At 48.5% G+C, this 13,201-nt stretch overlaps 1 protein-coding gene across 1 annotated transcript in view; it reads right to left on the reverse strand.

The window, feature by feature from the left end:
- Positions 1–13,201, reverse strand: part of rrm1 (ribonucleotide reductase M1 polypeptide) — a 94,676-nt gene that overhangs the window by 19,364 nt on the left and 62,111 nt on the right. The window contains exons 10-11 of the mRNA XM_078401934.1: positions 12,681–12,764; positions 10,820–10,981 (exon numbers count right to left, since the gene is read on the reverse strand). Of these exons, the coding sequence (XP_078258060.1) occupies positions 10,820–10,981; positions 12,681–12,764 (246 nt within the window). The remainder of the gene's footprint in view (positions 1–10,819; positions 10,982–12,680; positions 12,765–13,201) is intronic.

Below are 13,201 nucleotides of genomic sequence, written 5' to 3' on the forward strand. Positions count from 1 at the left end.
GTGGAATGAGCTTCAGGTGGAAGTGGTGGAGGCAGGCTTGATTTTATTATTTAAGAGTAAATTGGATAGGTATATGGATGGGAGGGGATTGGAGGGTTATGGTCTGAGAGCAGGTAGATGAGACTAGGTCAGAGAAAGTGGTCGACGTGCACTGGTAGGGCCGAACGGGCCTGTTTCCGTGCTGTAATTGTTATATGGTTATATGGTATGGAGGTAAATTGGCTTGGTAAATGTAAAAATTGTCCCTAGTGTAGGATAGTGTTAGTGTGCGGGGATCGCTGGTCGGCGCGGACCCGGTGGGCCGAACGGCCTGTTCCCGCCCCGTATCTCTAAAATAAACTTCACCTCATCACACCTCAAATGCCGGCTTCAAACAAGTAGAGTTTAAAAGCCATCTCCACTGGTCAGAGATACAGCACCAGAGAAACTTCATCTGTTTGTGCAAAGCACTTAACCTTGGTTTGTATGGTCACACAGCAGGAATATAGGCCCTTCTGCCCAACTCATCCACGCTGACCAAGGTGCCCCATCTTAGCTTGTCCCATTTACATATGTTTGGCACATATCCCTCCAAATCTTTGCTATCCATGTACCTCCATGTCCAAGTGTCTTTTTAATGTTATTGTACCTGCCTCACAGCCAGCTGCGGTAGCTCATATGGCCATCACCACGTGTGGAAAAAGCTGCCTCTCAGCCTCTTATTAAATCTTTCCCCTCTCACCTGAAACCTATGCCCTCTGGTTCCTCATTCCCATACAATGGGTGCATTAGAAACATAGAAAATAAGTGCGAGGAGGCCATTTGGCCCTTCGAGCCAGCATCGCCATTCATTGTGATCATGGCTGATCATCCACAATCAGTAACCCGAGAGCTCTATCCAACTCTCTTTTAAATTCATCCAGTGAATTGGCCTCCACTGCCCTCTGTGGCAGAGAATTACACAAATTCACAACTCTCTGGGTGAAAATGTTTCTTCTCACCTCAGTTTTACCTCATCAATTCCCGTTTTTATACACCTCTAAGATCACCCCTCCCCCTCCTCCTGCACTCCAAAGAAACTCCTAGTCTGCCCAGCCTCTCCCTGTAGTTCAGGTCTTGACACCTAGCTGCATCGTCCAGCTTCCGTTTTCCAAGATGATCTTCGCACAGCTTCTTTGATTACTGAGAAACAATTGTAGCTGCAGTTCAGTGGGAGTTCTCCAGCAGCAAGCACTAAGACTAAAACTGAGTATGGTAAAAACCACCACAACGGCCTTTCACCTGAACAACAAGGAAGCTCAACGCCAGCTAACCGTCACCCTCAATGGGTCACCCCTACCCTACAACCCATTTCCTACATATCTCGGGGTGAAACTAGATCGTCAGCTGACCTGCACGCAACACCTTGAAGCTCTCCGTGCTAAAGTCTCGGCACAGAACAACCTCCTGCGTTGCTTGGCCGGATCGTCATGGGGCGCCAGGACATCTACTCTTCGAACCAGTGCTCTTGCACTCGTGTACAGCGCCGCTGAGTACGCAGCCCCAACATGGTGCCGCAGCGCTCATACCAGCAAGCTAGACGCCACCCTCAACGACACCATGCGGATCATCACTGGCTGCCTACGCCCTACTCCGACGGATCTCCTGCCGGTGCTCGCAGGTATCGCAACTGCCAAGCTTCGCAGAGAGTTCTTCACTCATAGGCTGGTGTGCAAGGCCCCATCGGACGCCAAACATCCTTTGCACCACCTCGCCCAGGATTCACAGCAACTGGGACCTCAACGCCTGTCATCCCGTCACCCTTTCTCCCGTCATGCAGCGACCCTCTGTGGTTCCGGTTTCAACATACTAGGAGCATGGAGAACCAGCTGGGAACAGACATCGCCACCTCCGTCGCACCAATTCACCGTTGCACTGAACACCACAGCCCCACCCGGCTCGGACATGCCCCGCAAAGAGTGGGTCGCACTGAACCGGCTCCGCTCAGGGGTCGGCCGGTTCAATGCCAACGTGCATCGTTGGGGGTTGCGTTCATCAGCAGCCTGCGTGTGTGGAGCAGACCAGCAAACAGCGCAGCACGCCATGTACGACTGCACTGTCCTCCGTCCCCCTGGTGGAGGGGTAGACCTCACGGCCCTTGACAACAGCACATTGCACTGGCTACAGCGCCTGGAGGGCGTTACATAATTTCTGCTGTCTCAAACACAAGAAGAAGCAGCAAGCAGGGAAGCTGTGGGCTGAGGCAGCACTGGAGGCATGGACTATTACGTACTGCCACGGCTAGCTGGGAGCTTTGCACTGCTATTAAGCAGCACATTCTCATTTACCACCCCAGGTGTAAAAAAATCTACAGATACTCCTAGAACAGGAGGAGAGTTTGCTCCAAATGTCTTAATAAAACCGCCAAAAGAAAAAAACAAAATCAGCAGAATAGCACTTTCAATTTCTGGGCACTTGAGGCTGATGCAAAACAACAGGGGATGTTTTAAGGAGTTGCTCATGATCTCACATTATGTTAACCTTACGCACAGCCGCTGGCATTACCCAATTCACGATCGCCAACTTTCATGTCTGCTTCCTGCCAATTCTCCCAATCTCTATTTGAACATATTTCATTGCCAACAATAAAAGGTGGCAAATGTGCCAGAGGAACTCAGGTCAGGCAGCATCTGTGGAGTGCATGTGGAGACATAGAAAATAGGTGCAGGAGGTCATTTGGCCCTTTGAGCCACCACCACTATTCATTGTGTTTGTGGCTGATCATGCTCAATCAGTAACCCAATCTGTGCCTGCCTTGTCCCCGTATCCCTTGATTCCACTAGCCCCAAGAGCTCTAACTCTCTTTTAAATTCATCCAGTGAATTGGCTCCACTGCCCTCTGTGGCAGAGAATTCCTTAGATTCACAACTCTCTGGGAGAAAAAGTTTCTTCTCCTGTTTTAAATGGCCGCCCTGTGGCAGGTACGTGAGAAAGCCCGGAATGAAGGCAAGGAGCTAGGCAAATTCTGTAGAGGCTTTTTTACTACAAAGTTCTTACATAGCTTCAATTTTTAAATTTTTAAAGAGGGAAAATAAAAAATAAAGAAGAAAAAAAAACTATAAACTAATGGGAAGAGAGAATAATTTTTTTTAAAAGGTATTGTAGTGGGTGTGAAAAATTCAATAAATGGAGACCATATTTTTTTTTTTTTAAATCAGGTTTGTCAATTAAGGCAAATCTTATTTTTTCCAAAGGCAGGGTCTCTGTCATTTCCGTAGTCCACATTTTAATTGTGGGGGTTATTGGTTTTTTCCAAAATTTAAGTATTTTGTACCAGTTAATTCTATAACCTGAAAATGAACCAAATTGAGTTATAAGATTTAATAAATTCGGAATGCTAATTTCTGGATTTGTAATGTATATTAATACATCATCCGCATATAAAGAAATTTTATTGGTTGTATGTTTAGTGTTATAACCGTGAATATCTGAATTTGATCTAATACTCTCAGCAAGTGGTTCTATAACGAGGGCAAATAGAAGCGGAGATAGTGGGCATCCTTGTCTACAACCCCTAAATAAATGAAATTTGGATGACAGCATTTGATTAGTTAATATTCTAGCTGTTGGGGATGTATATAAAAGTTTCACCCATGAACAAATATTTTCACCTAATTGAAATTTTTCCATCACTGAGAAAAGATAGGGCCATTCTACTTGATCAAATGCTTTTTCAGCATCTAGCGAAATGATTGCTAAATCTTCGTTTAATAGTCTATTTGAATATATTATATTGAACAAGCATCTCAAATTGAAAAATGAATATAAAATTAGCTATAAAGCCTGATTGATCGGGGTGTATCAATTTATCTATAACTAGACTTAATCTATGAGCTAAGATTTTCGCTAATATCTTCTGATCAGTATTTAAAAGAGCTATCGCTCTGTACGAACCAGGGTCTTCAGAATCCTTATCTTTTTTAGGAATAAGTATTATTGTTGATTCAGTCAGAGTTTGTGGTAATCTCTGTTGTTTAAAGGCGTAACTATATACAGTTTGCAAACGTGGAGAGATCAAATCACTAACTTTTTTATAAAATTCATTATTTAAGCCGTCGGGGCCAGGAGTCTTCCCATTTTTCATGGATTTAATGGTCTCTTCAACGTCTTTCATAGTTATTTCTGCGCCCAGTAAATTTCTGTCACTCACATTCAAACCAGGGAGGTTACATTCCTGCAAAAAGTTTTGCAGCTGCGCAGAGCTATCTGTTATTTTTGATGAATATAATGTCTGATAAAACTGCAAAAATCTCCGATTAATATCCTTGGGTAGTTTAAGCAAATCTCCGTTTTCTGATCTAATTTTATGAATTGTAGAATCATCTTCTAATTTACGGAGTTGACGTGCTAGCAATTTCTGTGGTTTATCTCCAAATTCAAAATGTTTTTGTTTAGTATATTGAAAAAGCCTTAAAATGTGAGCTGAGAGTATATAATTCAACTTATATTTGAGAGCTGCGATTTTATTATGTATTTCAATAGAGGGAGCGATGGCATTTGTTATGTCTAACTGTTTTATCTGACTTTCTAGCTCATGTTGTTCAACCCGCTTCTTCTTGTTTTGAGACGCTTGAAAGGCAATAATACATCCTCTCACAAACGCTTTAAATGTTTCCCAAAGCAGGGACGCAGGTGTTTCAGGGAGGTCATTTGCGTTAAAAAAAGTTTCAATTTGCGATTTAAGATAGTCATAACATGCTGTTTCATTTAAAATTTGAGGATTAAATCTCCAATTGGTCTGTTTCCCCGTTACTCCTTGGAGTTTTACCCTAAATGTTAAAGGGGCATGATCGGATATAATAATATTATGATATTTTGAATTATACGTATAAGGAATAAGTTTGGAGTCCACCAAGAAATAGTCAATTCTTGAGTAAGTTTTATGCACAGGTGAATAAAATGAATACTCTCGGCCTGAAGGGTTTTCAATTCTCCAAACATCTTTTATATTTGCACTATTTATATAAGAGTTTAATAATTCACACGACTTGGATTTTGTTTTCCTTTGAGTTGACGATCTATCCAAGTAAGGATCTAATGTACAATTTAAATCTCCTCCAATTATCAAGTTATATTGTCCAAATTCTGGAATGGTATTAAATATATATTTTTTAAATAACAGATTATCAAAATTTGGTGCGTAGACATTCACCAATATTAATTTTGTGGAGTATAGTTCTCCCATTAATATAACATATCTACCTTCAATGTCAACTATAGAGGAAGTATGTATAAATGGTATACCCTTACGAATTAAAATGGCAACACCTCTTGATTTAAAGGGAAATGATGAGTGAAATAATTTATCAATCCATTTGCCTTTCAATCTATTATGTGCTACATTTTTAAGATGAGTTTCCTGAAGGAACATTATATCAGCATCAATAGATTTTAAATGTGAAAGTACTTTACCTCTTTTAATTGGTTCATTAATACCCTTGACATTCCAACTACAAAATGTAATACCTTTACCCCCTGTTTTCATAATAGTATCTTGCATCTTAACCGATAGTCTATAATAAAGCAAATGGCCTGGCACCCGAACTGCAACATTTTTCTTGAATGAAGGGTGGATGATCTTTTGTACTACGTAGAATGTCTCCCGGAAATATCTCCCAAAAGTATATAAATTCTGAAAAATGACATAATAATAAAAATTGAATCTAAAAAAAAAATCAATATATAAAAGGTTAAAAGAGTGCAGGAAAAAAAAAGAAACAACTAAAACTACAACTAGTGCAGTTAGTGATAGCCACCCTAAGGTGGCAAAAAATCTAAGGACTTCCGTGGGATGTAAAAAAAATAATAATACTAGCTCCGTTTTTTAACGAAGTTGTTGTTTTTTTTAATAAAAGAGAGTTAAACGGGGCAGGCCCGAAACTAATTCGTCTATAATAAATCGATTTTTCTGTCTAAGGTATATTAATTAAGTGTTCGAAGTAAAGTTTACATAAATCAAATATTACTTGTACTTCTTATTAGTAATGATTAATAATAATATATATGTTTTTTGATTAATAGTAATTAGTTACGCTTAATATTCGTATAGTATATACACTAAGCTTAAATCTTTAGATTTTAATATCTTAAAGTCCAATCAGTTGTCTGCCAATTAATAAAGCCGTGAAGTCATATTTAACCCTTCAGCGACCTTTCGATCTCCCGAGCGAATTCCAGTGCTTTATTGGAAGACAGGGCACGAGCACATGTCACTGCAGGTGTCAGCCAGCGGAAAGGCCTCCGGCCACCGCGTGAACCGGTCCACCACCGTGAGGAGGTGGGTGACGCCGCGGGACGGGAGAAGTGGGCCCACGATGAGCACGTGGATGTAGTCAAACCGCCGGCGCGGCATCCCAAACTCCTGGAGGGGCGCTCGGATGTGGCGTTGGATCTTGGCCGTCTGGCATGGAATGCAGGACCGGGCCCAGTGACCAACCTGCTTGCGCAGGCCATGCTACAAAAGCTGTCGTCGCCCGGATGGAACGGTGCGCCAGCTCGTGGATGAGGTCGAAAACTCTTCGGCACCAGGGACGATGGGCCGTGGCTGACCAGACCAGACGTCGTACAGTAACGTTGCCCCCACTGGACCAAACGGCACATCCTCCAGCCGCAGTCCAGAGATGGCAGTCCAGTAGGTGGACATCTCGCTGTCGTCCAGCTGAGCCACTGCCAGGGCGGAGTAATCGATGCCCGGGGCCACTTCCAGGAGGGCATTGATGGCGGGGCGGGACAGCGCATCGGCGACCCGGTTCTACTTCCCCTCAATGTAGCGGATGGAGGTGGTGAACTCCGACATGAACGCCAATTGGCGCTGCTGCCGAGCGGACCACGGGTCGGACAACTTGGTGAAGTCGAACGTGAGGGGCTCGTGGTCGGTGTAGGCGGTAAAGGGTCGACCCTCCAGGAAGTAACGGAAGTGTCGTACAGCCAGGTACAAGGCGAGGAGTTCCTGGTCGAACGCGCTGTAATTTCTTTGGGTGTTGTTGAGATGCTTGCTGAAAAACGCCTGGGGTCGCCATCACCCGTCCGTGAACTGCTCCAGCACCGCACCGACCGCCGTCTCCGAGGTGTCCACTGTCAGTGCGGTCGGGGCCTCCTCCTGCGGGTGGACCAGCATCGTCGCCCGTGCAAGGGCCTCCTTCGCACCGTCGAATGCGGCCACGGCCTCGTCGTGCCGCTGTACGGCCTTCCGCCGACCCGCCAGGAGTTGAAGCAATGGCCGCATTATTCGGGCCGCAGCGCGCACGAACCAGTGGTAGAATGCACCATCCCCACGAACCCCTGCAGACCACGCACAGTAGAAGGCCGTGGGGACTGGCGGATGGCATCCACCTTTTCCGGGAGTGGGACTGCAACCTGTGGGGTCACACGAAGTCCGATGGACGCGAGGCCAAACTGGCACTTCTCCAGGTTGATGGCCAGGCCGTGGTCGTTGAGCCACTGACAGAGCTGCAGGAGATGTGCAACGTGCTCCTGTCGAGAGCGGCTAGCCACAAGGATGTCATCCAGGTACACAAACACAAACCCGAGGCCGCGGCACACCCAGTCCATGAGGCGCTGAAAAGCCTGTGCAGCGTTAATGAGGCCGAAGGACATCCGAAGAAATTCGAAAAGGCCGAAAGGAGCGATTATTGCCGTCTTGGGCACGCCATCCGAGTGGACTGGGCTCTGATGGTATCCCCGCACCAGGTCCACCTTAGAGAAGAATTTGGCCCTTGCCAGGTGCGTGCTAAACTCCTGCATGTGGGGGACGGGATACCAGTCCGCGATCATCGCGTCGTTGAGCCGCCGATAATCCCCACAAGGCCGCCAGCCTCCACTCGCCTTAGGGACCATGTGGAGCGGGGATGCCCATGGGCTGTCGAAGCGACGGACAATTCCCATGACTTCCATGGTGCGGAACTCTTCCCGGGCGATGTGCAGTTTGTCTGGTGGAAGTCAGCGCGCACGGGCGTGGAGCGGCGGGCCGGAAGTCTGGATGCTTTGCCTCACACCGTGCCTGGGGCTCGTGGAGTGGAACTGGGGACTCAGAATATCGGGGAAGTCAGCCAGTACCTGCGCATATATGTTGTCCACTGACGACACCGGGTCACGAGGCGGCGCTGCAGGTGCGACAAACATAGAAACATAGAAAATAGGTGCAGGAGTAGGCCATTCGCCTACTCCTTCGAACCTGCACCGCCATTCAATATGATCATGGCTGATCATCCAGCTCAGTAACCTGTACCTGCCTTCTCTCCATACCCCCTGATCCCTTTAGCCACTCCAGGTGCGGTCTCACAAGGCCCTGTACAATTGCAGCAGAACCTCCCTGCTCCTATACTCAAATCCTCTTGCTATGAATGCTAACATACCATTCGCTTTCTTCACTGCCTGCTGCACCTGCACACTTGCTTTCAATGACTGGTGCACCATGACACCCAGGTCACGTTGCTTCTCCTAATCGTTCACCATTCAGGTAATACTCTGCTTTCCTGTTCTTGCCGCCAAAGTGGATAACCTCACATTTATCCACATTATATTGCATCTGCCATGCATTTGCCCACTCTCCTAATCTATCCAAGTCACTCTGCAGCCTCCTAGCATCCTCCTCGCAGCTAACACTGCCACCCAGCTTCGGGTCATCCTCAAACTTAGAGATGTTGCATTCAATTCACTCGTCCAAATCATTAATATATATTGAAAATAACTGGGGTCCCAGCACTAAGCCTTGCGGTACCCCACTAGTCACTGCCTGCCATTCCGAAAAGGACCCGTTTATTCCTACTCTTTGCTTCCTGTCCGCCAACCAATTCTCTATCCACCTCAACACTGAACCCCCAATACCGTGTGCTTTACGTTTGTACCCCAATCTCCTATGTGGGACCTTGTTGAAGGCCTTCTGAAAGTCCAGATACAACACATTGACTGGTTCTCCCTTATCCACTCTACTAGTTACATCCTCGAAAAATTCTATAAGATTCGTCAGGCATGCTTTGCCTTTCATAAATCCATGCTGACTTTGTCCGATGATTTCACCACTTTCCAAATGTGCTGCTATCACATCTTTAATAAGGCGCAAGGAGATCGGTTCAAGCGTCGCAGAGTGGATCGGGCGCCGCAGTTTGACATCCACCAGGAGGGAGTGAGCTCAGAGGATGTCTGCGCCTAACAACGGTTGGGAGACGTCGGCAACCGTGAAGGGCCAGGTGAAGTGGCAGGCCCCGAAGATAAGCGGGACCGCGCGAACCCCATAGGTTGTGATAGGGCACGGTGAGCGTGGGTCCCCGCTTGCCGGAGCGGATGTCCATTGTTGAAGGGGGCAACTCTGCCCCGGTGTCGACCAGGAAGCGACTCCCGGAACGCCGATCCCAGGCGAAGAGGCGGTGAATCTTGCTGGCCGCCATAGCGACTACCAGCAGCCGGCCTTGGCGTTTCCCGGGTACGTGCAGGGCTGGCGGCACTGACGGGCTGCAGCGCCCCAGTGCTGGTGGAAAAAGCACCAGCGCGGAGCCTGCTGGGGCGGGATTGCAGAGGACAGATACGCGGTAGCCGCGAAGGGCAGTAGCACGGGCCTTCGGGGAGAGGCCACAACCGCATCTACGGCTCCACCGCGCTGGTGAAGGAGCTCGGAAGCTGCAGGGCTACCGGCCAGCACATTCACATCCCTCCGTCGCGCCATCCACAGCATGTCGGCGCGCCTGCCGAGTGCTTGAGGGTCGGCGAAGAAGGCCTCGGCCTCGGCGAGCTGCAGGCGGATGTCATCCGGCAGCTGCTGCAGGTAAGCATATTTGAACAGAATGCACGGCCAGCATTTCATTCAGCAGGGCTGACGGTCGCCTGTCGCCAAGACCGTCCAACCGGAGGACCCTGGCCGCACGCTCCATTCGGGTAAGCTCCTTAAGGCCGAGGTACTTGCCATCGGCTGGGGGGGCGCGCAGGTAGGATACGACGTAGCCGGCCGTTTCCTGGTCCAGGGCGCCGACCACATAATAGTAACGGGTGGGTCCAAGGTAATGCCCCGCAGTTGGAACTGGGCCTCCGCTTGTTGAAACCAGACGCGAGGCTGGGCGGTCCAGAACGTGGGCAGTTTTAACGCGAGCGCATTGAGGTGGGCCTGGTCGGCTGGTGGAGCACGCGGCGCTGCAGGCAGTACGTTGGACGGTCCGGCGGGCATCTTGTTTGGCTCCATCATACCTGTAACGGAGCTTCGAGGTCACCAGTGTGGCGGGTGCGTGAGAAAGCCCGGAATGAAGGCAAGGAGCCAGGCAAATTCTGTAGAGGGTTTAATGAGCACAGCACACTACTCTCCGCTTCAGTGAGAGACTGAAGACTGGGCTCGCGCCAAAATCCTTCCTACTTATCTGTGTAGCTGGGAGCCGCCCCCGGGTTATCTCTGCAGCTGGGAGCCTCCCCCGGACCTGTCCATCACCTTGCTGGAAGGTTCCATATGGGAGTGGCCTGACCCTTGGCAGCCGCCACATCCCCTTTATTCTTAAACTGTGGCCCCTGGTTCTGGACTCCCCCAACATTGGGAACATGTTTCTAGCTTGTCCAGTCTTTTTATCCCCTCTCATCCTTCTAAACTCCAATGAATACAAGCCCAGTCTTTCCACATTTGACAGTCCCAGGGGTTAACCTTGTGAACCTACGCTGCATTGCCTCAATAGCAAGGATGTCCTTCCTCAAAGACTACATGTCAAGTCTGGACCCTTCTTCAGAGTCCTCCACAAATGCTGCCTGACCCACAGAGTTCTTCCAGCACTTTGCTTGCTGAAGATTTCAGCATCTGCAGTTTGTCACGTCTCCAGCACACTCTTACCTGGTTGTTCTCCACACGCCTCATGAAGAGGTCTGGGATCCAGAGTGCATAGAAGAGATCGCGAGCACGTTGCTCCTCCTTCCCAGTGTTCTTCTTCAGCTCCAAGAAGTCAAAGATGTCCATGTGCCAGGGCTCCAGGTAAATGGCAAAGGCCCCTGGACGCTGCAGAGAGAACAGTTCAGCTGTTAGAGTAACACTAGAGAATTGGAGCAGTACATTACAACTTCCTACCACATTCCAAGGATATGGATAGACAATAGGTGCAGGAGGAGGCCATCCGGCCCTTTGAGCCAGCACCGCCATTCAATGTGATCATGGCTGATCATTCTCAATCAGTACCCCGTTCCTGCCTTCTCCCCATACCCCCTGACTCCGCTATCCTTAAGAGCTCTATCTAGCTCTCTCTTGAATGCATTCAGAGAATTGGTCTCCACTGCCTTCTGAGGCAGAGAATTCCACAGATTTACAACTCTCTGACTGAAAAAGTTTTTCCTTATCTCTGTTCTAAATGGCCTCCCCCTTATTCTTAAAGCAGGGGTCGACAACCTTGTTCTGCATTGGGGCCAGGACCCATGTCTGCATTGGGGCCAGGACCCATGTCTGCATTGGGGCCAGGACCCATGTCTGCATTGGGGCCAGGACCCATGTCTGCATTGGGGCCAGGACCCATGTCTGCATTGGGGCCAGGACCCATGTCTGCATTGGGGCCAGGACCCATGTCTGCATTGGGGCCAGGACCCATGTCTGCATTGGGGCCAGGACCCATGTCTGCATTGGGGCCAGGACCCATGTCTGCATTGGGGCCAGGACCCATGTCTGCATTGGGGCCAGGACCCATGTCTGCATTGGGGCCAGGACCCATGTCTGCATTGGGGCCAGGACCCATGTCTGACGTGGATGGCGGGCAACATCTATCGCCCCGTCGCGTCGGGCGGCTGCTGAAGCGCAGCTTGCTGAGGATCTGGGCGCGAATCGCTTCCACCCGTTTCTTCTTCATGTGATCCGTGTCCACGGTAGTGCAGGTGGAGAGCGGCTGGCCCAGCGACACGGCGTCCAGGGCGAGGAGCAGCAGCAGAGATGCTGCCTGACCTGCTGAGTTACTCCAGCATGTTGTGCCTATCTTCTTTATACAATAAACTCAAATTAATGTGGTCATCAATCATCTCCCATTAGCCCAAATCTTGCCATATGTGACTGGACGGAGGAGAGTGGGGACAAGGAACAAGTGATTCAGATATCTGCCATCTTTTGCACTTGCTTCCTGAGTTTACTCCTGTAGACCCATCCCTAAATATCAAGATTACCCCACTGCTCCTCTGCCCATGGTTATCAACTTGAAGATAGACACAAAATGCTGGAGAAACTCAGCGGGACAGGGAGCATCTCTGGAGAGAAGGAATGGGTGAAGTTTCGAGTCGAGACCCTTCTTCAGACTGATATTATCAACTTGAATCCTGAATCATCAACAACGGATGAGGATGCATCAAATTAAGCAATAGCTGTTTTCCTCTGTATATGCCATCTGATCTGAGCTTTATATCAGGACCAATCTGTTGAATGGCAGACACAGGTAGACACAAAATGCTGGAGTAACTCAGCGGGTCAGGCAGCACCTCGGGAGAGAAGGATTGGGTGATGTCTCGGGTCGAGACCCTTCTTCAGACTGAAGAAGGGTCTTGACCCAAAACGTCACCCATTCCTTCTCTCCCGAGATGCTGCCTGACCCGCTGAGTTACTCCAGCATTTTGTGTCTACCTTCGATTTTAACCAGCATCTGCAGTTTTATTTTTCCTACCAATCTGCTGAATTCTCAGCAGTGCTCAGCACTGATCCAACAGGTCCCGTACCTCAGCACACTCACCTTGTTCCCACCCTGGTCGACGTAACGCGCCGTGTTGTTGTAAACCCGCAGCATCGGTACCAGGCCATTGCTACTTCCATTGGTCTGAAATGAAAGGAGGCATTGAAGGTGCAGCATGTACACAGCAGCCAGAACTGTGTGGTTACAAGCAGCACCAGGTCCCCAACAACAGGAGCATTAACAAGTATTTGATCAGGACCTAATAAGCACTTGTTTGGACACAGCTTGGAAGGGAGAGGTTTATGAAGGGAATCCCAGAGATCAAGGCCAATGCAGCCAAAGGTACAGCTATGAAATGGTGGTGTTGAAACCTGAAGACACACAGGACGCCAGAACTGGAGAAGGACAGAGAGCCGAGTTGAATTTCAATTGTTATTTTATTCTATAACCTCGGGGGAAAGGGCAGCTTTATTTAAACCCATTATTGCTTAAATGCCTCTTCAGTTCATGGGTAATGTGACTCACATATAAATAAGTTGTGACCGTCTATTGGACAGATACATGGTTGGCAAATGTTCAGA

Source organism: Rhinoraja longicauda, chromosome 7 (assembly GCF_053455715.1).
Source record: "Rhinoraja longicauda isolate Sanriku21f chromosome 7, sRhiLon1.1, whole genome shotgun sequence".
NCBI classification, from domain to species: Eukaryota; Metazoa; Chordata; class Chondrichthyes; order Rajiformes; family Arhynchobatidae; genus Rhinoraja; species Rhinoraja longicauda.